The sequence below is a fragment of the Peromyscus leucopus genome, chromosome 9 (assembly GCF_004664715.2).
Source record: "Peromyscus leucopus breed LL Stock chromosome 9, UCI_PerLeu_2.1, whole genome shotgun sequence".
NCBI classification, from domain to species: Eukaryota; Metazoa; Chordata; class Mammalia; order Rodentia; family Cricetidae; genus Peromyscus; species Peromyscus leucopus.
Window position 1 is genome coordinate 44397973 of NC_051070.1, and position 24144 is coordinate 44422116.

Sequence of the window (24144 nt, forward strand, 5' to 3'; positions counted from 1 at the left end):
CTGTTTCCTATCACCGAAGCCCAGACCTGCGTATACAGGTCTGACTCATATGACAATAAGAGCATAAAAGCGGGAGGAGAGAACAGACAGACACTACTCTGGACACCGGGACAAAGGGTTGTTTTATATGTACACGTGCATGAGTGCATGCATTACTACATAAGTAAGCATTAATGTGAACAACATTGCTTTAGAGGGTTAGGTATCATACCCAAAGACTGGAATACAGAATAGGAGGGTAGCATGAACTGAGCCTAAGGCCAGATCAAAACAGCTAAGGACCAACCTTCCCAAGGTCAACTTAACTTCCCAGCTTATTAGAAAGAGAATTTAAATTTTTTGAGAGACAAAGTGAAATTATTTTGAGCACTGGATGACTTGCAGTCATTTGAGAAATGCCAATCAAAACCCCCAAATACCATTTGGCATCTAAGAGGATGGCTACAGGAAAAAGGCGGAGCCTGGTGGCACAGGCCTGTAATCCCAGATATACATGAGACTGAGATAGAAAGATCACAGGCTGGCTGAGTAACACAGAGCATTCAAAGTCATGCTGGGCAACGTCGTGAGATCCTGTCTGAAATTCTAAAAATAAAAAAATAAAAATAAAAATAAAAATAAAGATGGCCGGGGTACGGCTCAGTGGTAGTGCTTATGTGGCAGGCATGAGGCCCAGGCTCCAATCCCAAGGAGACAATAACAAGTGTTGATGAGGACATGGAGAAACAGGAACCATGACACAGCGCTGACAGCAATGTGAGATGGGGAAACTGCTTTGGAAATCAGGTTGTAAGTCCTCAAAACTTTAAACAGGGTTACAATATGGCCAGGTAACTCCTCTCCTATGTATGTTGGCAACAACAACAATTTTGTATACAATTATCTGGAACAACAATATTTATAATAGACCAAATAGAAACAATGCACATCCAAATGCATATCAACTAATGAACAAGTAAAATAAATGTAAACTATTCATATAATTCAGTCATGTTTTTTATGTCCCCAAGTATAATTCAGGGATATTATTCAGTCATAAACAGCAATGAAGTAACACAGGCTACAACATCAAACATTACACTAAAACCTCCCATTCATAAAATAAGCCCGATAGAGAAGCCATCTGGTGTACGACCCCACTGCCAACAACACGTCGGGGCAGGCAACTGCAGAACAACGTGAAATGCAGTAGTAGTGACTGCCCACGGCTAGGGGTGGAGAAAAGGGGAAGAGGGCATGGAAGGCGTGACTGTTAATGGTCCCGTTTTCTTTGAGGAGTGACGAAATTGCTCTGAGGTGAGACAGGGTGACGACCGCACAACTCAGGACAGCTAGGAAGCACTGGATGGTTATTTTCAGAGGGTGGACTTTGGGCCTGGAGAGATGGCTCAGCAGTTAAGAGCACTTGCTGCTCTTGTAGAGGACCCTGATTCAGACCCCACATAGACACCACATGGCACACAACCACTTATAACTCCAGTGCCAGGGGATCTGATACCCTTCTGGCCTCTCCAGGCACATGCTCACATGCAGTGCACATACATACACTCAGGCACACACAAACACATAAAATAAAATAAATCACTTTTAATATCAACTGCATAATGTATGAATTCAATCTCAATAAAACAAAATTTACACCAATGGATAGGTTCAGCAACACGGATGAACCTCAAATTCATCTTAATGGGAAGAAGTCAAATACATACATCACACACTCACACACACTCACACACAAACATACACACCCCATAATGACACTATTTTCATAAAGCTAGCAAATAGATGCAGCTGATTATGGCAAAGAAGGGAAGAGTGGTTTCTGTGGCGGGAAAGCAGAGACAGGATATTTAGAGATGATGAGAGTGATCATGATGTTCATACAACTTCATAAAATGATCACAACCAAATAAACTTATTTTTACTGCATGTGTTTACCTAATGTCCAACTCAAGCCACAGTATGCGATGAACATGGACACTTCTGATAAAAGCCACAAATGAGGAGAGGGAATGCCTCGGACAGACTTAACCACTCCAAAGCAAAGGACAGAAACCAAGAAGATCACTATACACTGCACTGCATGACACTGAATACAGCGCACTGGGGTTCCACCAGTGCTCTAACATTCTCTCTTTGTAATGCCCACAGTGAAATTGTAAAATGTATTCATTCACAAATAACATTTCTTACTGTAGTTCTGTGGGACAAGTTCCGGGTTCTTGGGTGTTTTCAGCTTGTAGGACACATCTCCAATATTAACTGTATCACCTAAAAAAGAAGAAACACAATCATTACACGAGACAGGAGACACGCACTATACTCTGGCAATGATTCTCTTGACCTCCAAGGAGGGATGCTACACAAATGCACCACGCACATGTCTGACGTTTCCATTCAGTGTAAGCTGTATCAGAGAGAAGCGTGTACTGAGAAAATGCACATTTCAGGAGCCAGGCTGTCAAAAAGCATTACATTATATTAACCAGACTTATATTTTATGTTAATAGCAACACCAATACAGGCAACAACAATACAGAAAAATTCATTTTAAAGGTTTAATTTTTTTTAACATTTATCCACTTATATTAGGAGGGTGTGTACATATGGAAGTCAGAGGGACTGTCTCATTGACCCTGATCAGATTTTATTTATAGCTACTTCTATGATCTGACTCTATGTCCCCCCCAGGCTCATGACTCAAACACATGGCTGGTGGCACTGTTTCAAGAGATGCTGCAGACTTTAGGGGGTGTAACCTAGGTGAGGAGAGCAAGTCACTGGGGGTGGGTCCTTAGGGTGTCTCTGGTCCAGGCCCAGCATGGTGTGGAGAGAAGTGCCCTGGGCCATGCCTTCCCCACCATAATGGACTGAACTGTCTGAAACTATAAGCCAAATAAATGCTTTCTCCTCTAAATTACCTATGCCAAGGAATTTGGTCACACTGGTGTGAAAGTAACAAGGAAAACTGGTACCAAACTGACAGGAGCAAGGCACCCCGTTCTATAGGCACCCAGGGTTACAGGCCCGAGGAATACACTCTACCTGTCCCAGCAGAACCCGCTGTCAGCCCCAAGAACACTGAAGTCTGAGGACAACTTTATAGAATTGGTGAACTCAACAGCTTATATCCCAGAGCCCTGACCCCTCAAATGGCAGCCAACCACCAACCTTTGCTCCTTTACTTCTTGGTCCTTCCTCCCTTCCTCGGCACTTCTCTGTGCCTCTCTTCCACCAACACACACACACACACACACACACACACACACACTTTCAGTGCTTTCTACAGCACCACACACCACACACACACACACACACAACTTCTTGGTGGATTTCTCCCACCAGCGCGCGCCACACACACACACACACACACACACACACACACACACACTTCTTGAGCCTGTGGCTCTTGCACTTGGTCCATCAACCAATCAGAATTCCCCATACACATTCAAATGACCAGGCAAATTAATCCCACCCGATGCCTAGTTTACATATTGGTGGGACCAAACGATTCCTAGGACACAATGGTGCCTGCTCCAAAACACTATTCATAGCCCATTTTCATGACCCATTTTGCTGCGGGGAAACTATTACTCTCTTTCTCAATAAAATCCTGCTTGCTTGTCCTCGTTCTACTGTCCTTGTCCATTGTCCTTCATGACTGAAAAAACAAACTCAACTTGGACCCAGGCAATGGGTAACAAAAAGAGGGGTCATTAATGACCGAACTTGATCATGTAGTTCTTAGGTCACTGGAACTAGTGTGTGGGTAGGAAGTTTGGATACAGGCTGGAGAAGTCCTGGGATGCTGTAAGCAGAGCTCAGCAGTAACTCTGATGGGAGCTTAGATAACCAGAACAGCAACACAAAGTCACCCCAGCAGACTCTACTCACCAGGTTTCAGATGGGGAAACGGATGTTATCAAGAACAAATTACAGTGTTTTCATGCTATGCTCCAGTCAAGAACTTTTCTATATTCTGTCCATATAATGTGAATTTGATTAAGACTGACTTCAAAATAATAGACTGTTAATTTGGCAGAGGAAATTTCAAAACCTCACAGTATCTGGGCTGTGGACGTGGCTTTAGCCCATCTTTTAGTGAAAAGAAGAAGGAAAAATCAGAGTGGAAGGATTCAAAACCACGCAGTCTACACATGAAAGGAGCATAATAAAAGCTGACAAAGATGCCAGGCAGTGGTGGCACACACCTTTAATCTCAGCACTTGGGAGGAAGAAGCAGGTGGATCTCTGTGAGTTCAAGCCTAGCCTGTTCTACAGAGCAAGTTCCAGGACAGCCAGGGCTGTTATACAAAGAAAGTCTGTCTTGAAAAACCAAAAAAGAAAAAAATGAAAAGAAAAGAAAAAGAAAAGGTTTACAAGGAGAATGTAGCTGGTTTTGTTTTGTTTTTCTCTGCCAACACTGCTGGCATGGATGGAACCCAGGACCTAGGCAAGCACCCTACCACACAGGTATATCCCCAGCCCCTAGCACATTTTTTTGGAGGATGGGAGTCATGCTAGAAATTGAATATAAGGCCTCTTACTTGCTAAGTAAACACTCTACCACTGAGCTGTATCCCAAACCAAGGGTAGAGTGGTGAAAGAAATTTGGACAATTAAAAAGAAACCAAAGCAAAGTGCCTTAAGGGCATTTCAGGAATTAGAGAAACTTTACCCAAAGTTCCACTGTGATAAAGTATAAATGCTTTTGAAAGATTTTTCCCTAAAGAAGAAGGAGCTGCTGGGACACTGTTTATACAAAGCAGCCTAGGTGGGGCTGGAGAGATGAGATGGCTCAGAGGCTAAGGGTACTGTACTCTTCCAGAGGACCTGGGTTCAATGCCCAGCACCCACGTGGCTGCTTACAACCATCTGTAACTCCAGTTTCTGGAGATTGGACATACTCTTCTGGCCTCCGAGGGCACCAGGCATGCATGCATGTGGTAGACAGACACGTGTAACAGGCTTTTCCTTTTTGGCCACCAACCAGCTCCCAAATCATGACACAGAGACTTCTTATTAGTTATGAATACTCGGCCTTATCTTAGCTCTTATTTTAATCTGCTTCTCTTATCTACGTTTTTGCCTCGGGACTTTTTACCTTTCTTTCTGTATATCTTACTTTCATACTGGCAGCTGCCTATCTAAGGCCCCTATTGGTCTAATAAAGAGCTGAACAGCCAATAGCTAGGCAGAGAGAGGATAGGCGGGGCTGGCAGGCAAAGAGTATAAATAGGAGGTGAGCTCTAGGCTTCAAAACAGCAACACACCTTTTCATAATTAAACAAATGCAGCAAAAACAAATGTAACGCATCTTTACATTAATAACAAAGGCAGCAGAAACAAATGTAACACACCTTTATTCAGTTAAAATAATATTCTGCAGCCAGCATAAACACACGTAGCACATCTCTGCCTAGTTAAAATATTCCACAACAGACATGTATGCACGAAAGACACCCATACATGTAAAATAAAAATTAAATTTAAAAAAAAAAATGTTTTTTAAAACAGCACCCTATGAGCCCAGGCTGTTGGTCTCTGCATCTGTTTCCATCAGTTGCTGGGTGAATGCTCTCTGATGATCACGGGGCTAGGCAGCAATCTGAGTTTAGCAGAATGTCATTAGGAATCATTTCATTTGGCTAGCGGTGTTTGATTCTATCCTAGGTCTCTGGGCTGTCCATCCTCTGGGTCCCGGCCCTCCAGGCAGTGTCAGGCGTGGGCTCCCTCTCATGGTATGGGTCACAGGTTGGACCAGTCACTGGTCGGCCACTCCCACAATTTCTGCACCACCTTTACCCAGCACATGTTGCAGGCAGGACAAATTGTAGGTCAAAGGTTATGTGGCTGGGTTGGTGTCCCCAATTCCTCCACTGGAAGTCTTGCCTAGTTACAGGAGATGGCTGGTTCAGGTTCCATATCCCCCACTGCTAGGAGTCTTAGCTAGGGTCACCCTCACAGATTCCTGAGAGTTTCCATTGTACTAGGTTTCTAGCTCATCTTAGAGGTGCCCCACCCCCACCCCATGCCAGTTGTCTCTCTAACCTGGGCTCGTAGAGGCTCACGGAGACTGAACTGCCAAACCAGGGAGCCTGCATGGGACTGACCTAGGTCTTCTGCATGTATGTTACAGTTGTGTAGCTTGGTCTTCTTGTGGGACTCCTAACAGTAAGAGGGAGGGCTGTCTCTGACTCTGTTGCCTGCTTTTGGGATCCTTTCTTCCTACTGGGTTGCCTCGTCCAGCCTTAATAAGAGAAGAGATGCCTAGTCTCACTGAAACATAGTATACCATGGCTGGCTGATATCCGTGGAAGGGCTGCCCTTTTCTGAAGAGAGAGGAGGAGGAGTGGATGGCGGGGGAAGGACTGGGAGGAGAGGAGGAGGGGAAACTGCGATCAGGATGTAAAAACAAAAATAAATAAATAAATACAAAAGTTAAAAACAAACAAAAACAAACCCACAGCACCTAAGGGAAGTTCTCCCCCCACCCTGGGGCGTTCAGCCGCCACTGCTCTCAATCACCAAAAATCGAGTGTAGCTGTAACTCAGTGGGGCCTGCCTACTGCTTGAGCTGATGAAAGTTCTTGGCATTTTCCATGTGGTGCTTGTTTTGTAAGCATGCAGAGTGCAAGAGTTATGAGGTCACACAGGCTTCCACCCAGATTTTTACGGAAGGCCAAAAAGATTAGGCAATGTGCGTTAGGGTAAGATCTCCCATATAGACCCCATACACAAAGCTATGAGTATGAAGCCTATGTTTCATAAAGACTGTAGGATATTGGAGATGTCAGAAGTGGAATGTCTGCTGAGGAACCCTGCAGTCAGTGAGCAGAGCCAGCCCAAACAATAAGCCACCTGAGCTGCAGGTGTCAGGGGCTACAAACAGCAAAGTCATGGGTGGGGGAGTGGGGGTGAGCTACCCCAGGACAATGGAGTCTGGACGGTGCTGCACACACACCAGACGACAGACAGACTTAATGGGAGGTCCTGTCTACCTCCCATTGGTAGTCTCTCATTCCTCCCTTTTGGGGATATACTAAGAACACATGATTTCCTTTTTGACTTTACAGAGATTCATGGCTGAGTTTGCCCTAAGTACCGGAGGAGACTTTGAATTTGGACTTTGGAATAACACTGGAGTGTCAAGATTGAAGGAACTCTTGGGTGCTAACTAAACACATTGTACCCATGAGATGGCAAGGAGCATTGGGGAGCCAGGGGCAGAATTTCATGAAATCTTTTACAGTTCACTATGAGTTCATGATCTGAACACTTGGTCCCTGATTGGTGGTCCTATTTGGGGAGGTTCTAGAACCTTTAGGGGTGAATCTTCCTGGAGGAAGCAGGTTACTGGGGTGTGTCCTTGGGGTATCTATCTTCTCTAGCAGCCTACCGGCAAAATTCACTACTCCCAGGTAAGAGAAAGACTCGGGTCAAATGACATAAATGTTGAGGATTCTGGATAATACAGTGTGAGGGAGAGAAGGTTCTCCGCGTCTACAGAGTTCCATCTTGTAAGGCAATGTTAATCTCTGTTCTACAGTGAGGATCTAAACCAATCTCCCGATACTCTGCTCTCTCCAACAGCAAAATTGGCAAAGTGACTCCACCAGCATCTAGAACTTGGTTTAGAAAGCGCTCACAGACACACAGAATAAGTAGCTGTCCAAAAGCTGCTCTTTCAGCCTGGCTAGTTCAGAGCTGCTGAGGTACACTGGACACCAAGACCTTGGATTGTGGCGATGACAAAGCCAGCTAACACTTGTTGAATGCTTACTATCTTCTAAGTCCTTCACACGGCCTCAAAATGACCCTCTAAAACAGACTTTCAAATGAGAAAACCTGTGCCTCTGAGAAAGTTTTTATGCATGACAGAATTTATTAAAGACACATGAAAAATTGGGAGAAGAAAAGCACTCTACACAGAGCTAAATCCTTATTAGGTATAATATTAGCTGCCAGGAGGTGCCAAGGCAAAATCCACTGAAAATAAAATCACAAGGGTTGCAAACGTCCTCCATAATCCACCAGGCCTTCTCCCCAGGCAACTTTCTTTCTCTTATCACAAAAGTCCCTGAAGAATCACAGAACCACATGGAGCCTGTCAGAGTGAGCATCTCCACCGAGACCACTGAAATTCTGTAGTGTATCACAATAACCTTTACTTCATCAAGTCCCCCAGGGGATTCACCTCCTGCCCCTCTCCTCATTCTTTCCATTGTAAGGTTGGCCATGGTGGAAGTATCCACAATCCAGGTATTGTGGGGGCAGAAGCAGGAAGACAGAGTCCAAAGGCAGTCTGTACTACATACTGAGATCTCAAAAAAGAGTTTTAAAGAACTTTATAATAAAGTTATCATATGCAATGTCAAAATAGAACAAATAATCGTGAAGACAAATATATAAAGAACTAGCAGCAACCAATAAGAATAATGCAAACACCCAAACAGAAATACACACTGGATATGTAGATAGGCAATTCACAGAAAACTAAAACTAATGAACACAGTTCGAGGAAATGCTCAACCACCCAATGACTTAGGTAATGAAAATCAGAGTGAGAAGCCAGTCCTCAGATGTGAGATCTGCAAGAAATTTTCAAATTTGGTGACGCTGGGTGGGGAAGGAAACAGTACTCCAATATTACCAGGGACAGAGGTGCAAACTGGTGCAAATGCTTTGAGGGGTTTCTAGTTCTCATCATTTACCCTGTCTTCTCGTGTATCTTAGGGGCCTCATACAAAGGTGTTTGTGCTAAGGCCTCAATGTTTATGTACCAGCAAAATCCGACTCTGAGGTAATGTCATGAAGAGGTAGGGCCCTTGGGAAATGGTTAATTCATAGGCGTAGAGCCTCCTGAATGAAATTAGTACCCTTATGAAACAGGCCCAAGGGTGGAAAATGGGATCCATGACACCCAATCAATTGGCAATTGGCTTTACTGTGAACTTACCAGCTATAAAAATGTAAGGAATACATTTCATTGTTTATAAACTATCTAGTTGTGAACTCAAGTTCAGAAGGAGAAGCAGCCACATTAAACATTCTACAAGGCTGACTGACTGATTGAAACTCCAGTGATAATAGAGAGCTAAGAAGTCACAGGCTGGGAACCGAATATCTTGGAATACATTTAGCACCCTAAACAACTATTTGTTGTCTACCTCTGTGTGTGACCCAACATCCTTGTGCTACTGGTAAATATTTTTTAGACTGTACTCACAGACCCCTAGCTCCCACAACCCAAAGGCTAAGAATAGCATCAGAGAGCATCAGAGACCTCTAGGAGAAATTTCCCTGCTTTTCTGTAACCACCTACCTGATGTTCCACCAATGTCTGAAAAGTGCCTTGTTTCATGATTTTATTTGTTCTATTACTATTGTAAAAAAAAAAGCTTCATGAAACTATTACTACATCAGAACATGAATCTGTGTTTCTGCTCCACAATCATTCATATTCGCCTGCAGAATAAACTTCCTCTGACTCCTTTGTGGTAAGAGCTGTATTTTTACATCGCCATAGTTTATAGTATTTTGTTACAATAACCCAAATAGATGTTTGTTAATATTTTTAAAGAGAAAATACTAATAGGAGAATTACAAAATAGACCAAGAAGAAATACATGTACTATAATCTCTTTATTGAGGTGTATGTTGTTGGGGGAGGTTATTGGTTTGTATTTGGGGTTGGGTTTTTTGTTATTGTTGTTGCTATTTAAGATGGGGTCTCAAGTATCCCAGGCTGGCTTCCATCTGACTATGGACCCAAAATTCTAATATTATGGCACACACCACCTCATCCAGTTTATGCAGTGTTGAAGATCAAACCAAAAGCTTTATGAATGTTGGCAAGCACTCCACCAATGGAACTACATCTCCAATCACCTTTACGAAGGTTTTAAAAAAAGAAAGTTTTCCTCAGTATTTAGAACTGAACATCTGATCTTTCCACTAAAAACTGTACTCTATAGTTGTACTAATGGCAACTTGAAATCATTCTTTTCCGTCTTACAACCCAACCCAGGATAGTCCTAGGCAGCCTACACACACACACACACACACACACACACACACACACACACACACACACACACTTACTGCTTCAGGTTTGGTTCTTCACAATCTAGCTTCAACTGAGTTGCTGTAACAACCAAATAAAATCAGAGACAAGTCATGATGTTATTCTCTGGGCTTTGTAATGACCTAGAAAGGGTGTTTCTAATCTGACTTCTGCATTTCCTCACTGATCTCTTCTCCAACTATTCCCACTCATTCAGCTCCAGCCGCAATGGTCTCAGTTGGGGCTTTTATTGTTGTGATAAAAATCTCATAATTAAAATCAGCTTGGGGAAGAAAGGGTTTATTTGGCTTACACTTCCACATCTTAGTCCATCATTAAAAGAACTCAGAAGAGGAACTCAAACAGAGCTGGAACCTGGAGGCAGGAGCTGATGCTGCCATGGAGTGATGCTGCTTACTGGCTTGCTCCCCATGACTTGCTCAGCGTGCTTTCTTATAGCATCTAGGACCCCTGGGCCAGGGGTAGCACCACTCACAGTGAGCTGGGCCTTCCCACATCCATCATCAATCAAGAAAATACATCACAGGTGTGCCCGCAGGCCAGTCTGGTGGGGGCATTTTTCCACCTGAGATTCCCTCTTCCCAAATGACTCTGACTTGTGTCGAGTTGACATGAACAGAATATGCCCCCAAAACGTTCTAGTCCTTCATTTTAACCTTTCAAACACGAATGTGTTTCATAACCTTAAGCTAAGCATGCCCCAAAATACAGCCATCTTTCCTTCTTGAACTATAAAGTGAGCATGCTCAGGGATGTACTCACAAAATACTTTCCTATATGGCTATATACAGACTGCCAGGGGAAAACAATCTCCATGCTTCCTTCCTTTTCTTCAGAGAGGGCATTGCTTTGGAGGTGACTCCATGAGGTCCTTACCTGTTACACTTGAGAAATTCTTCTCCACTCTTATTGCTTGAGCCTGCCTGGTCTGGGCCTCACATCCGGTAAAATGCCCATTTACTGCACTTCGCTATGTGATAAAGGTGAAGGTGGGAGCCGAATCAAGAAGAACAAGGGGAATGCAGCACTCTACAGCTAACACTCGCAGAAAGTCAGGACCACCCATAGGCCCGAGGGCTTGGGAGAGAGCAAGCAGATCAGGTACCTAAGTCAGGTCCCCTCCTAACACTTCTGTCCTTTGTGGAAGAACACAGCAAAGCTACGGGAGTGACCTAGCGAGGAGGGAGCTGGGAAATAACTGTTTAAAAAAATCTCAACAGAACTGAGAGTACAGATAATTAACATGCTCATCTCCATAAGTTATGAAAGAAGCAGGGGATAAATGGCTACAGAACTTAGGAAGCTGCTTCCTGGTCCTTTGGCCAAGACAAGGGGTAGAGGTGAGGACAGGGACCCTGGACCCACTCATACCACTTAACCTACATGCAAATAACAGCATGATACATTTTTTTAATGCATCTGTAACATTAGCCAAAATGTAATGGGCTGGGCATTAACACAAGCCTCAGTAAGTTTCCAAGGATTGAAATCCTTAAGTATGTTTCTTGACCATAATGCAATTAAATTAGAAATCAATTACAAAAAAGTAAATGAAAGATCCCCAAACATTTAACCATCAAACTCGAGCCTTTTTAAAAACACAAAGGAAGAAACCACAATGGAAATGTTCTCATTGAGAAATGAGGCGTGATCAATCAACCATGTCTCCTGCAGACAAAGAGGAGGAGGCATGGCGTGGAGACCAAGCAGGCCTTTCATCATTACTGCCTTAAAATCACGAGCTTGTCCGTCTCTGGCTAGAGCACTGGACTTAGGAGCCATCTAACTCACACCAATAGCTCTGCCCTTAGCACAACTCCTAAATGTCTGCTTTGGCCCGTCACTCTCCCCCGAGCTGCACAGCTGCACACACACGCACACGCACAAACACAGTCCAGACACCTTCACTTGAACCCGAGAGAGTGGACTGTACTCTCTGCCCTTGCATTCCTGCCCCAGTGACGGCCCTGAGCCGTCAGCCTCCTGCCTTCTACACCTCTCATGCAGCTCTCTTCTTCCTCAGCGGCTCCTCGGCAGCGTCACCTCCTCCACCGAATCTTGCCCAGCTTTTCCTGACACGATCTCCTCCATGCCTTCCTGCAAGCATTTCTCGAGTTGTATTATAACTACTGACTGGGAAGCTGGAGAGATGACTTGGCACCTGCTGCTCTTCCAGGGCACACAGGTTCCATTCCTAGTCCCATCTGGCAGCTCACAACTGCCTGAAACTCCAGTTCCAGGGTATTCAATGCCCTCTTCTGGCCTTCATGGGCACTAGGCACACAAGTGGTACATGTACATATATGCAGGCAAAACACTTATGTTGTGTGATATTTTGTTTGTGTTCTGACAAATAAAGCTTACCTAGAGATCAGAGGGTGGGGCCAGCCACTAGTTAACCATTGAGGCCAGGCAGTGGTGGCTCACACCTTTAATCCCAGCACTTGGGAGGCTCATGCTTTCGATCCCAGCACTTGGAAGACTCATGCCTTTGATCTCAGCACTTAGGAGGCTCACACCTTTAATCTCAGCACAACTGGGAGGTGGAGACAGGAATATAAGGTGGGTGGAGGATCTCAGCCCCCATTCCGTTTGAGGGTTTGTAGAGGTAAGAACTTTCTAGTGGCTGCTGTTCTGCTTCTCTGATTTTTCAGATTATTACCCCAATATCTGATGCCTAATTTTAATTGATAAGACTAATTAGGATCATACTTCACACCTATACTTGTAAATTTTTAATTAATTTAAAAGTTAATAATAAGTACTTACTGTTCTTCCTATTTGACAATGTCTTGGGATGAAGTTATATGAGCACTTTCCAAGGATATAGAGCACAGCAGTCTTTCAGAACCCATTTTCAGACTTCCACTTCCAAGTGTTCAGAATCTCCTCTTCTCCAACTTTTTTACTACAGTACATTGTGTCAAGGCATCAACTATGTGTGTAGTCAAAACCAGCATCCTTTAAACACTAGAACACTATTCAAGGCAACGTAAATAAAATTGTCCCCAGATATTAATGTTTATACTAAAAGCCAAGATTTGCTTTAGAGCTATTTTGGTCTGTGCTGGCTCATGTCAAATGAAGCATTTTATAGAGTAAGGAAGTGAGTATTATCAATGACCCAAGATGGGAAATGTCAGAGAGCAAAGCATAGAAAACTGCAAATACAGCTTCTTAACACACTTGAAGATAAGCTAACTGTTCAGTTTATCTCAATTCTTATCTTGAAAACATGCTACTGCTTTTTTAAAAATTCACTGTTGACAGACAGCAAGATGGCATTGGGGGTGGGGCGGTGCAGGAGCAGTACTTGGCCTCTAACCCTGAAGACCTGAGTAAATCCCTGGACCTATACAGTGGAAGGAGAGAACCAACTCCTGAAAGCTGACCTGACCTCTGTGCACATATGCACACTCACACAAAAAATAGTCATAAGATACATTTTTAAGAGCACTGCTGAACAATTGAAGTATTTCATATACTTGATAATTGATGCTGATCCATTTAATGTAATGAATAGTTCCTAGCAGAGAACTATAAAACTTTTCACAACAGTCTGGCTGAATATCAGAGGTAACTCAAGTGTCTCAGAACAATTACGTACCTTTCAACTAGATAGGCAAAAACTTATACTTGAATAACACCGTGAAATATCCAATCCCATTAGTCATTCCACTGTACAAAACTCCATTTCCACGCTTTTGTTATGACAATGTTGAATACCAGCCTCTGCACCAATTAGTTTTCTATTTCACTAACTACATCAAAAGTATGAGCATGGCGCTTTAAAAATTAACAAATTTATTTCCAATTCTTATAAGTGATTTTTATTTAATTATTCCCCAAACCCGATTTAATAGAACACCATGCCTCCACCATAGTCCTTGATTCATGAAAATCTTACCTTAATATTGTATTCTTTTTATCAGTTTAAAAAAGATCAAAGCTATAAGATCATTTACTATGAAAATGTCACCAATGTAATGAATGCATGGCATATATAAAGAAAATAGTCAAAAATGTAACCACAAATGTAACTTTTTGCTTTGCTGGTTTAGCAAACCAGTTCACAGATGTCCCATCTATTTCTCAATAGTTTTTGAAATTTTCATTCATTAAACTATATCACACTCAGTTTAACTAAAAGGCAAAACTATTTTTTCTGTCAGAAAGGCTAACTTGAAGTGATTGGTTTGACAGTACAGAAACCTTTGTTTAATAGTGAAAACTTTAAGAATTTGACAAAATGTATTTAAATATGTCATAGACTAAACTATTTTTTCAATATTAAAAAAAACTGCATTGGTAAAAGTACATTGAAAGCAATATTTTTCGTTTGTCCCCAAATCCTGGTAAAAAGAGACTAAATAAGGAGCCATCAAAAAAAAGAAGCCATTTGATAAATTTTAGTGAACTGATGTTAATGACCCTCCAAGATATTAAGACACAAATAACGTCACTAGCCGAGCATACCACTCTTCTACAAGTCAGATGGTTTCTGTCTGTCCTAGTCACCTTCTGAGGCTGTGATAAAGACCATGACCATAAGGAATTTTGGGAGAAAAGGGTTTATTCCATCTCACAGGTTTGAACCTATCACTGAGGTAAGCATAGGAAGTACTTCACAGTAGGAAGTACTGAGGCAGGAATTAAGGCACAAGGTCACTGAGAAACACAGCTTACTGGCTTGCTTCCCATGGCTTGCTTAGCCTGCTTCCTTACACAACACAGGACCACCAGCCCAGGCACCACTCACAACGGGCAGGGCCAACCCACAATCACTAATCAAGACCAGTCTGATGAAGGCAATTCCTTGAGTGAGGTTGCCTCTTTCCCAACGACCCCAGTTTGTGTCCAGTTGATGAAAATCAAATCAGCTCTATGTCAGTTACCAACAAAATTGAATAAGGCCCTGAGCAAGCTGCCAATTAATACAGATCAATATATTACTGTTGATATATAATTTAGAAAGTCTGGAAAGACCTGAATGATACTGCTACATCAGAACTGCTTACATTCTAGTAATAATTAGCATTCAACTGAGGGCTAGTAATCGTATTAATAAATTAATTAATATTAAGTAATATTTAGCTGAGAGAATAGCTCATCATTAAAGGGTGTCATTCCAAAGAGTTATCAACTTGTATAACACTGATGTCATGTTGAACAAATATGTACTGTAACAAAAAGGTTTAATGAAACATTCAGATTTTTTGTTGCAGAAAAGTAATATAAAATAAAACTTCTAAGACAAAGAGCATATTCAGATAAAATCATTACATATAGAAGTAAGTAAAGCTGAAATTCAAACTCAAGGAAATAAAGGAATAAGGAGCATCTGATGGCCAAGAGCGTCTAGTCTTTCCAAACAGACATCAGCAAACAAACCACTGTGGTAATCTACTTCCACTAAGAGAGCTGATCAAAAGAATACGAAACAAATCTCATCTTAAACGTCGGTGTTAACAGTATACTAGAAACAAGAGCCTTTGTTACCATTTGTACCAATCAGGAAAACTTTTAGGTAACAACCTAAAAATGCACAAAGCACACATATTTGCAAATCCTTTTAGCAGATGAGGAAAATGTTTAAAGGCTTGAGGACTACTGTTTAGTCTTCAAGAGTGTTTTTCTTGTTAGAGGGTGGATGTTTTCATCATCACTATATCCTGTGCCAAATACAGAATTGCAAACTCTCCATATTCAACAAATGTTTGACAAGTGAACAAATGATTCGTTTTAAATTAACTACTGAGAGATTGTTTTCAGCCCTGAATAGTAATTTTCCTGCATCTTTTGAACATATACTATTTATAGACATGCTCCTAAGTCAAGCCATTTATAACAGGTCTATTTAAATGAGGTGGCTTAAAGGGGAATGTGAAAATCAATGGGGAACAGTTTATGCAGAAGAAACCAGGGCAGGCTTCTCTTAGGGCAAGAATCTTAAAGTAGGATGCAGTCACACGAGCAGGTAATCCTAGAGGAGTGCCACAAATCCCAGGCTGCTCAAGACCGCACTGCAAGATTAGTCCTCAAAAAAACCAAATCATTAAAAAAAAAAAAAAAAAAAAAAGCCAGGTGTGGGGATCCACACCTTTAATCCCAGCAGTCAGAGGCTCATCAGTTCTCAGTGAGTCTGAGGCCAGCCTGGTCTGCTACATAAGATCCTGTAAAGAAATAAAGAGAGACAGGGGTTGGGTGTAGGCATGGTGGCACACCTAACCCTGCACAGAGGAGGGAAGGGAGGCAGAAGGATCCAAAGTTCAAGGATGCCATTGGCAACATACAAAGCTTGAAGTTAGCCTAGACTATGAGAGACCCTGACTCAAAAAAAAAAAAAAAAAATTGATGGTGGGGGTGCTTAAAATATTCAGTGACAACTACTAGAATAATTAGAGTAATCAGAACAAGCCCATTTAAAAAGTAAGTACAATGTTGCTGAGTATTTAATTGCACTTATATAACAAATAATGCAAAAATACATGTAAGCAAAATCCATGTATTGCACAAAATTGTCACAGATACCTATAGTCAATTATTATATGTCTTATTCAGACATGGAACAAATATGCTTGAAGATTTTAATTAAAAAGAATCCAGAAAAGCTAAGACCTTCCAAATGAAATTAAATTTAGAAAATATTTATAGAATTGTAATTTTATTTCTTAGAATGTATTTTATTTAAAGGGATTTCTCAAAGGTGTATAAGAAAAAATTATGTTTAAGATAATAAGGTACCTTATACACGGTAATTAATCTTACACAAACCCCTTTGGAGATTACTCATTCCATGCACAGCTGTTATGTTTAAATGCCCTGGATTCTTTACTCATTCTCTGACATCAAAATCCCTGTCTCCAACAGAGACCCTAACCCTGACCTTTTACCCTATACTCCTAGAGATGAAGTCCCTGCATAGAATAGCCAGAATATCCCACCCTCAGGCCACAGCAACTGTTTCAAAGATGAAGAGGTACCTGAAGACTTGACATAGAGAGCTCAGAAATTTAACAATGGTAACAGGAAAGGATGCTGTTTCTTTAACATTGTGAAATTCAAAGGCAGTACAGGTCTGGCACGTTGGTACACACCTTTAGTCCCAGGGCCTGGAAGGTGATATCTACGAATTCCAGGCCAGCCAAGGCTACAGAGTGAGACCTGGTCTCAAAACAAACAAACAAAAAATAAAACAATGCAATTCTAAAGTTCTGGTAAGCCTATTGTGGTTCCCTCTTTAAGAAATCCTGCTAGACACTGAAACTAATACAACAAACTGAGTCCAGTAACTGGGAATTGTGAAGTACAGGAACCAAGGGAAAGGAAGGGTGCATACAAGCCCTAAGAACTGCATCTGAACCCCAGGTAGCCATCCAGCCAGAAGAAATGAGGTACCCCCTGGAAGCCTACCAGATAACATGCTTTTCAGTGCACACTGCTTCCCCTTACAACCGAATGGCTGTTGGTTGACACTGTCATTCTAGTAAGGCAAGGGCAGGCCCAGCAAGCATAACAATATCATTTTACAGACAAGAGATGCTTAGCGAGGAAGAAAGACCACTTTACCCCTAAGGACATTCTGAAAATACCCCAATAAAAATAATACAATCACTCACAAATGGTCAATAAGTTGATTTCAGAGCAAAATTCATTAAAGCAGAAGATTCCCTGATCTTTATATAGCATACTTTTCTCTTTCCTTTACATTAAATATTAAAGGGAAAATTTGATCTGTCACATTTTTTCCTCTCTAGAATTTCACCAATTCTATCCTCCATGGCTCTGGCCTATTAACACCAGCCAATTCCATAAACTCTTTATTCTTTTTTCAATATTTAATCCATACAAATTTTTACAATGAATAGCTGTCAGTTTTATTTTAAATTGACAGTTTCTTTTTGTTGTTGCTGTTATTTGTTGTTATTTGAGACAGGGTCTCTCAACATAGCCTTGGCTGTCCTGGAACTATGTAGTCCAGGTTGACCTTGAATTCAGTTATCCACCTGCCTCTGCCTCCCAAGTGCTGGGATTAAGGTCATGCATCACCACATGCAGCTTGGATAAAATTACTTTTTAACTTTTACTGTGTGTGTATGTGTGTGTGTGTGTGTGTGTGTGTGTGTGTGTGTGTGTGTGTGTTTGAACACAAGTGCTTCCTTAAAATGTTGCTACACAGCACTCATAAGGCAAAGGCAAGAGGTTCTCTGTGAGTTCAAGGCCACCCTAGTCTACATAGGGGTGTCAAGGGCAGCCAGGACTATATGAAGAGACTGTCTCAAAACGAAATAAATAAAATGTTGCTACAACTGATAATTTTAATTTAACTGTTTGCTAGCCCCTGAAAAAAACTGGATATTCTACCCAGATATTTCAAGATCTTCACCAAGCTCAAAACTGTTGTATGATATTTCAGGTAATTCTGTGGTAGCCCTTCTCAGACATGCATGCAGTACTAGAGGCCATGGACTCCACTGATGAGCATGCTAACTTTTAACTCACTTGGCACTCAGTTCTGGGAGCCTTCCTCAGGATGTGATTACAATGTTAAAGTCAACTTGGACTGAGGATACCTTTGTACTTTGGGTCCTGTGCTAATGAAAACCCATCCTCCTAGACTTTTGTAACAAGTGAGTCTGGGCCAGTCACAGTAGCTTACTTACATTCAGTGCCCAGCTGCCAAAGATCAGACCAGGCTCAGATAAAGCAAATGCTGCGCCACCGTAACCAAGCTGTTGCCACACCTTACGTTTGCATCTCTGAGTCTCTTCTGCTTTGAGCTGCCCATTCTATTAAAGTTAAACTGTTTATTTGAACAGCAACATGGACAAGCTGACTCAGTTCAGGGGTCTCAACAGTGACACTACTGACATTGTGGACTGGGTACTTTCTCGTTTTGAGATGGCATCCTGTGCCTGTAGACTCAGCAGCATGAGCAGTCTGGAACCACTGATGCCAATAACATCCTCTCCCTTAGTTCATCTCAGGCATTGCCAAAGTCCCCAGGGTAAGGGGAATCACATCAGGCTAAAAACCAAAGGTTTAGTGACATCATTTTTGTCTTTTGTTGTTTCTGTACTAGAGACTGAATCTAGGGCCTTGCACATGCTAGGCAAGCAATCTATCACTGAGCTATATCCCCAGCCCACAGAATTTTTAAAGAAGTATACAAAACTTAGAACAAATTTAAAAAAACAAAACCAAAAAAACCTAAATGTATCACTGGGCAGTGGTAGCCCCTTTAATATCAGCACTCAGGAGGCAGGGGCAGGAAGATCTCTGTGAGTTCAGGGCCAACAAGGTGTACAGAGCAAGTCCCAGGACAGTCAAGTCTACTATACAAAAAAAAAAAAAAAAAAAAAAAAAAAAAAACCTGTCTCAAAAAAACAAAACAAAAACTTGAATGTATCAACAAGGTCCATAAGTCTGTGTGAGTCTGTGTCCCCCCAATATGAATCTTCCTAATAGTTTATACGTTTATAACTGTTCTGGGTCTTACTGTTAAATTATTTCATTTACAATGGGACCTGAAGATTCTGAGTCAAAAATACTCTGTTAGAGGTCACAGTAGACAATGAATCCCACAGGGTTCAGTATCTGTTAATACAGAGAGAAGACTAAACCATCATAGCTGTTTTTAGTTAAAAACAGAGCTCTGAATTTTTCCTCCCCAAAGTCACATGACTATTTCTATTATGGCCCAAGGACACAATCTTAAAGTCACAAAACATGTATAGTCATGAATAACTTTTTCATTGTTTTTATATAAAAATATTTGAAATAGACACTATATGTCCAAGAATGAGAAAATGATAGTGATAAATATCAGAACTTAATGCCTAATGTAAGTGATCATACAGGGCAATATTATGTTAATGTTCTCAATCATAGATACGATAAATTACAAAAAAGATCTAATTTGTACAAATACATATTATTAATGTGAGAGAACTGTTTTACAGAATTTGTATTTTTCAGTTTTCTAAGTGGATAATAACTTATGCAGAAACATTTTAGTGTTTTCTATAAGCAGATGTATTTCATAGACATCATAAGGAAAAAGCAGTGAAAGCTGTATGTGGGAGACCAGCTCCCACATTTATTTCCCCCAGGGACTCTTGAGGAGTGAGGGATAAGAGACTTAGATAGAAATACAGAGGAGAGAGACAGAAACACAGGATAGCCTCAGGAGGGCCTGGGCCAAAACCCACCAGCCCCTTCTGTCTCTGCTAATGGGCTTTTAAAGGAATGCCAAGGGGTGGAGCAAAAGACCTCCCCCCAGCACAGCCAAGTGCAGACCATCCCAAACACCTGGTGACCACACACATAGTCCAGCCATCCCCTAATGCAGCCCTGCTGTGTAAAACAAGCTCAGATCTCACTAGGAAACCTCTGTGGACCCCAACAGCTATATAATAGTAAATTATGGTAAAGAAAAGCAGGAAATGCTAGGATTTAAAGAGTTGTTTCCAAGCTCCATCACTTTGCAGCATCCAATCCTACTAAACCATCTGTGATGGTGTCACATCGATCTGTGTCAACTGCTGGGTGAAGTAACCTCCTTGCTGACTGACAATTTGTCTTTAAAACCAAGAGATACTACTACCAGTAATTAAAGCATAAAGCGACAAAGAATTTACAAGTTATACATTCCACACCATAGGACAGAAAAGGATAAAAAGCAGTAGGCTTGAGAGCTTATGGGTTTGTTTGGTGTGTTCTTGGTTTGGGGCTTTTTTGAGACATCTCTCTGTATAGGGCTGGCTGTGCAGGAACTGTTAGTGGACCATGCTGTCCTTGAACTCACTGAGCTCCTCCTGCCTCTCTGCCTCAGGAATGATGGGAGTAAAGGTGCGGGCCACCTTGTCCAGCATCGTTTTACTTTTTAACATAAATGGTCTTTTTCTTTTCCTTCTTATCAGACTTAGTTGAGGTGCTATTTTGAAAGCCAGCAAAGCAATTGCAACCTCTTACAAAAACACCCTCCATGAACTTTAACCTAGAAAGCCGCTGAATGCTTGTTAGGTACAAAGTGCTGACAAGCACCAAGGGAACACACAGACCAGACAAACGGGCATACAGTGCAGGAGAAGATAAGTATATGACTTGAATCTGTTCTTCAAGTACTTTGTGGTTCTTTTTTCACACTGCTAGGAAGCAATGGCAACTGACAAGCAGAGGACACAGTGAGTCAGGTCACATGTTGGAGTCCAGCTGAGAATCTTCCCAGCATCAACACTAATCCATCACAGCCTGCTGCTTTCCGTGTTAGTACATTTGTCTGTGTGTGACCTCTGGTTCCAAATGTGCCACTCTAACCTTGAAAGCCCTAACCTTAGGCATCTGGATAGTCAAGCGTTTGCCTTTTATTTTGTCCTAAGGGCTCTTACTTGTAACCAGATCTCTGGTGAACTCACAACTTTGTTTACCCACAGTTCTCATAGCTTCAGTGTTAGAATCTTTTGCTAGAGCAAGGCAAGCCAGGTTAGCACAATGCACTTCTTACAGCCTGGCCTGCCAGAGTCAACCATTCAGTCTAAGACGATGGAATCCTATCCACAACATGTCCAAGCCTCACATGTGAAACCAAACCTGCATTTCATCCGATATAACACAAAACTGAAGACATTTACAACTACTCTCTACTACCTATTATAACAGAATTTTCAAGTCCATACCCATATGTGTTTATAATGTTTTACAACCAACATGAAGTATAGAATTCAGTATAGAGAACAATTTTCATTTTTTTTAAAAAAACTTCTTTTCAATGAAATGTTTTATCTGCTTACTCATGGCTCTGATAGCTGGAGAGCCAAAAAAATGGATTCCACTCCAAACTGCTCAATTCCAAAACCCAGCAGATTATGTCACACTTCCACCCTTGATCTCTGCTTTTAGGACAGAAGTGAGTGAATTATCATTTGGACATATAGTATAACTCTGAAACCTCATGGATCTACAAACTGGTGGATCCGATGCCTGGGAGATTGGGGCTCTGATCAATCCATTGATGGATTCAAACTTGATGAGATGACATTATTTGGAGATGATACAAACGAGGAGTTAGGACCTAGTTAGACAAACCTGTCTTTGAAAAATAGGTCTTATTGCTGATGCCTCTCTGCCTGAGAGAAACTTCTCTCCACTAAGCACACTTGCCACCATGATTTTCTGCCTCAACACAGGCCACAGCAACGAACGCAGCAAGCATACACCGAAACATCTGAAACTGTGAGCCAAAAGAAATGTTTTAAGTTTCTGGACTTCTTTTCTGGACTTTGTCAGACGGAGAAAAAGTAACAGAATGGAAAACAAATAAATGCTTTAAAAATTATAATTGAGGAAAGGCAATTTTTGAACTGCAATTTCACTGCGTAATCGTTAGTAAGGCACTTTTTCTCTCTGGGACTCATTCTCTCCACCTGTAATCAAGGGTTTTAACTAAACCAATGACTTTCAGTTCTAAGGACGCTTGGAACCGAGAGTCTCCTGTTAAACTCGGCAAAGTCCACCGACACAGGGTCTCCAGCAAGTATGTACACGTGTCTATGCCATCACAAGCCCTGCTTGGCTCATGACACAAAACCGGCTACCAAGCCCTTGGGAGTCAAAGATCAAGGTCAAGTGCGGCTTTAACAGCCCCCAAAGGCTGATGCATAAACCTCTGAGGGTCCTCCAGGCTAAGTTAGGATTCTTGTAGCAAAACCCCTAGTGGGAGAAGAAGAAAGCAGTGTGCCTAGACATCAGAGACTTTAGTCCAGACCCCTCAGGTTTCTGAGAGGAGCCCAGGGGGCGCCCGCGCTTTGCCCCCACATCACGCTGCAGCAGCGAGGGGAGGCAGCAGCGGCAGCGAAGGCGGCGGGCCCGGTTGGTTACCTGAGTCGGTCGCCCCGGTGTGCATCAGTCTGACCTCCAGCCGCTGCCGGTCCCCTCCTGGCCTGCCCCGCACCACCTGCCGCAGCAGCAGCCGCACGCGCCGCGAGGCCACGTCGCCCAGGCCGCCCGGGACCCCGAGGAGGAGGAGGCGGGACTGCATGGTGCAGGTGGCACAGCGCGGGACCTCCGGGGGCAGCGGGACCCAGCGCCGTCCCGGGACACTGCAGGAGGCGGTGCGGCGAGCGGGACAGGAAGCGGCTGGGAGGCGGGTCCGCCGGAAACTCCTTCCCCCCCGGCGCGCCGGGCTCCGCGGTGTGGGCCCGGCCTGGAGCGGAGGGCAGGAGGAGCTCCGCCTGGAGGATCGACCGCCGCCGGGGCCCAGCGCCCCGCCCCACGCGTGGTCACCCCACGGACGGCCCCGAGCTGGGGAGATGCCAAAGGCCTTTAGCACCCAGCGCTCAGCGCTTGCCCTGTTCCTTTCTTGGCCTCTACCCCAGTGTGCTATGATGCACTGTGGGCCTTCCCGCAATGCTGCTTCCAATCTTTTTTCGGAATTGAGAAAATACAATGGCAGATTATGGAACTCCACCTATTTTAATTCGTTTTCATCTTCCCAGGGTTTCCCTACAACAGGCTTTGAAAGCCTCCACCTGTGCCTTCTTAGCTCTTCCTTTGTTTTATCTTCTAAACTGTAAGTGGAAATTTTACATTATAATGGTGCCTGAAAAATGTTTAACTACCAGAAGGATCCAAAGCGACCGCTTTGCAGTCAGGCTACAAAGGCAAGAGTTATATAAATATAATTTACGTCTTTAGTGGGCAAAAAGTAGGACGCTGGCGAAGGCTGTCTCCCAGGCATCCCAAAAGCAGCAGCAGTCTTCCATAAAGCAAACGAAGCCTAATTTAATTATGCTACGTATCCAAAATGTCAGGAGTGAATTAACCAAGGCGAAAAGTTTAAGTGAAGTTCTGCGCAATGGAATCCAGCAACCAGGATGAAGGCCTCACTCTCAGCAAATAGCCCAGCCAATTCTAGACCTGCTGGTATCTTCCCTCCATACGAACACCTGCTACCCAAGCACATAAACTCGGAATAAATTCTGAGAAGCAACCAAGGGGACACCGAATGAAAAGGAGAAATAAGAAGGAAGGACGTGGCTGCTCCTAGGTATGGT

The 24144-nt window shown here is 42.6% G+C and overlaps 1 protein-coding gene across 1 annotated transcript in view; it reads right to left on the reverse strand.

The window, feature by feature from the left end:
• Window positions 1-23255, reverse strand: part of Vwa8 (von Willebrand factor A domain containing 8) — a 342755-nt gene extending 319500 nt beyond the window's left edge. Inside the window, 2 exon segments of the mRNA XM_028878597.2 lie at window positions 2194-2271; window positions 22970-23255. Of these exon segments, the coding sequence (XP_028734430.1) occupies window positions 2194-2271; window positions 22970-23129 (238 nt within the window). The 5' untranslated portion in view covers window positions 23130-23255.
• Between the last annotated feature and the right edge of the window lie 889 nt (window positions 23256-24144).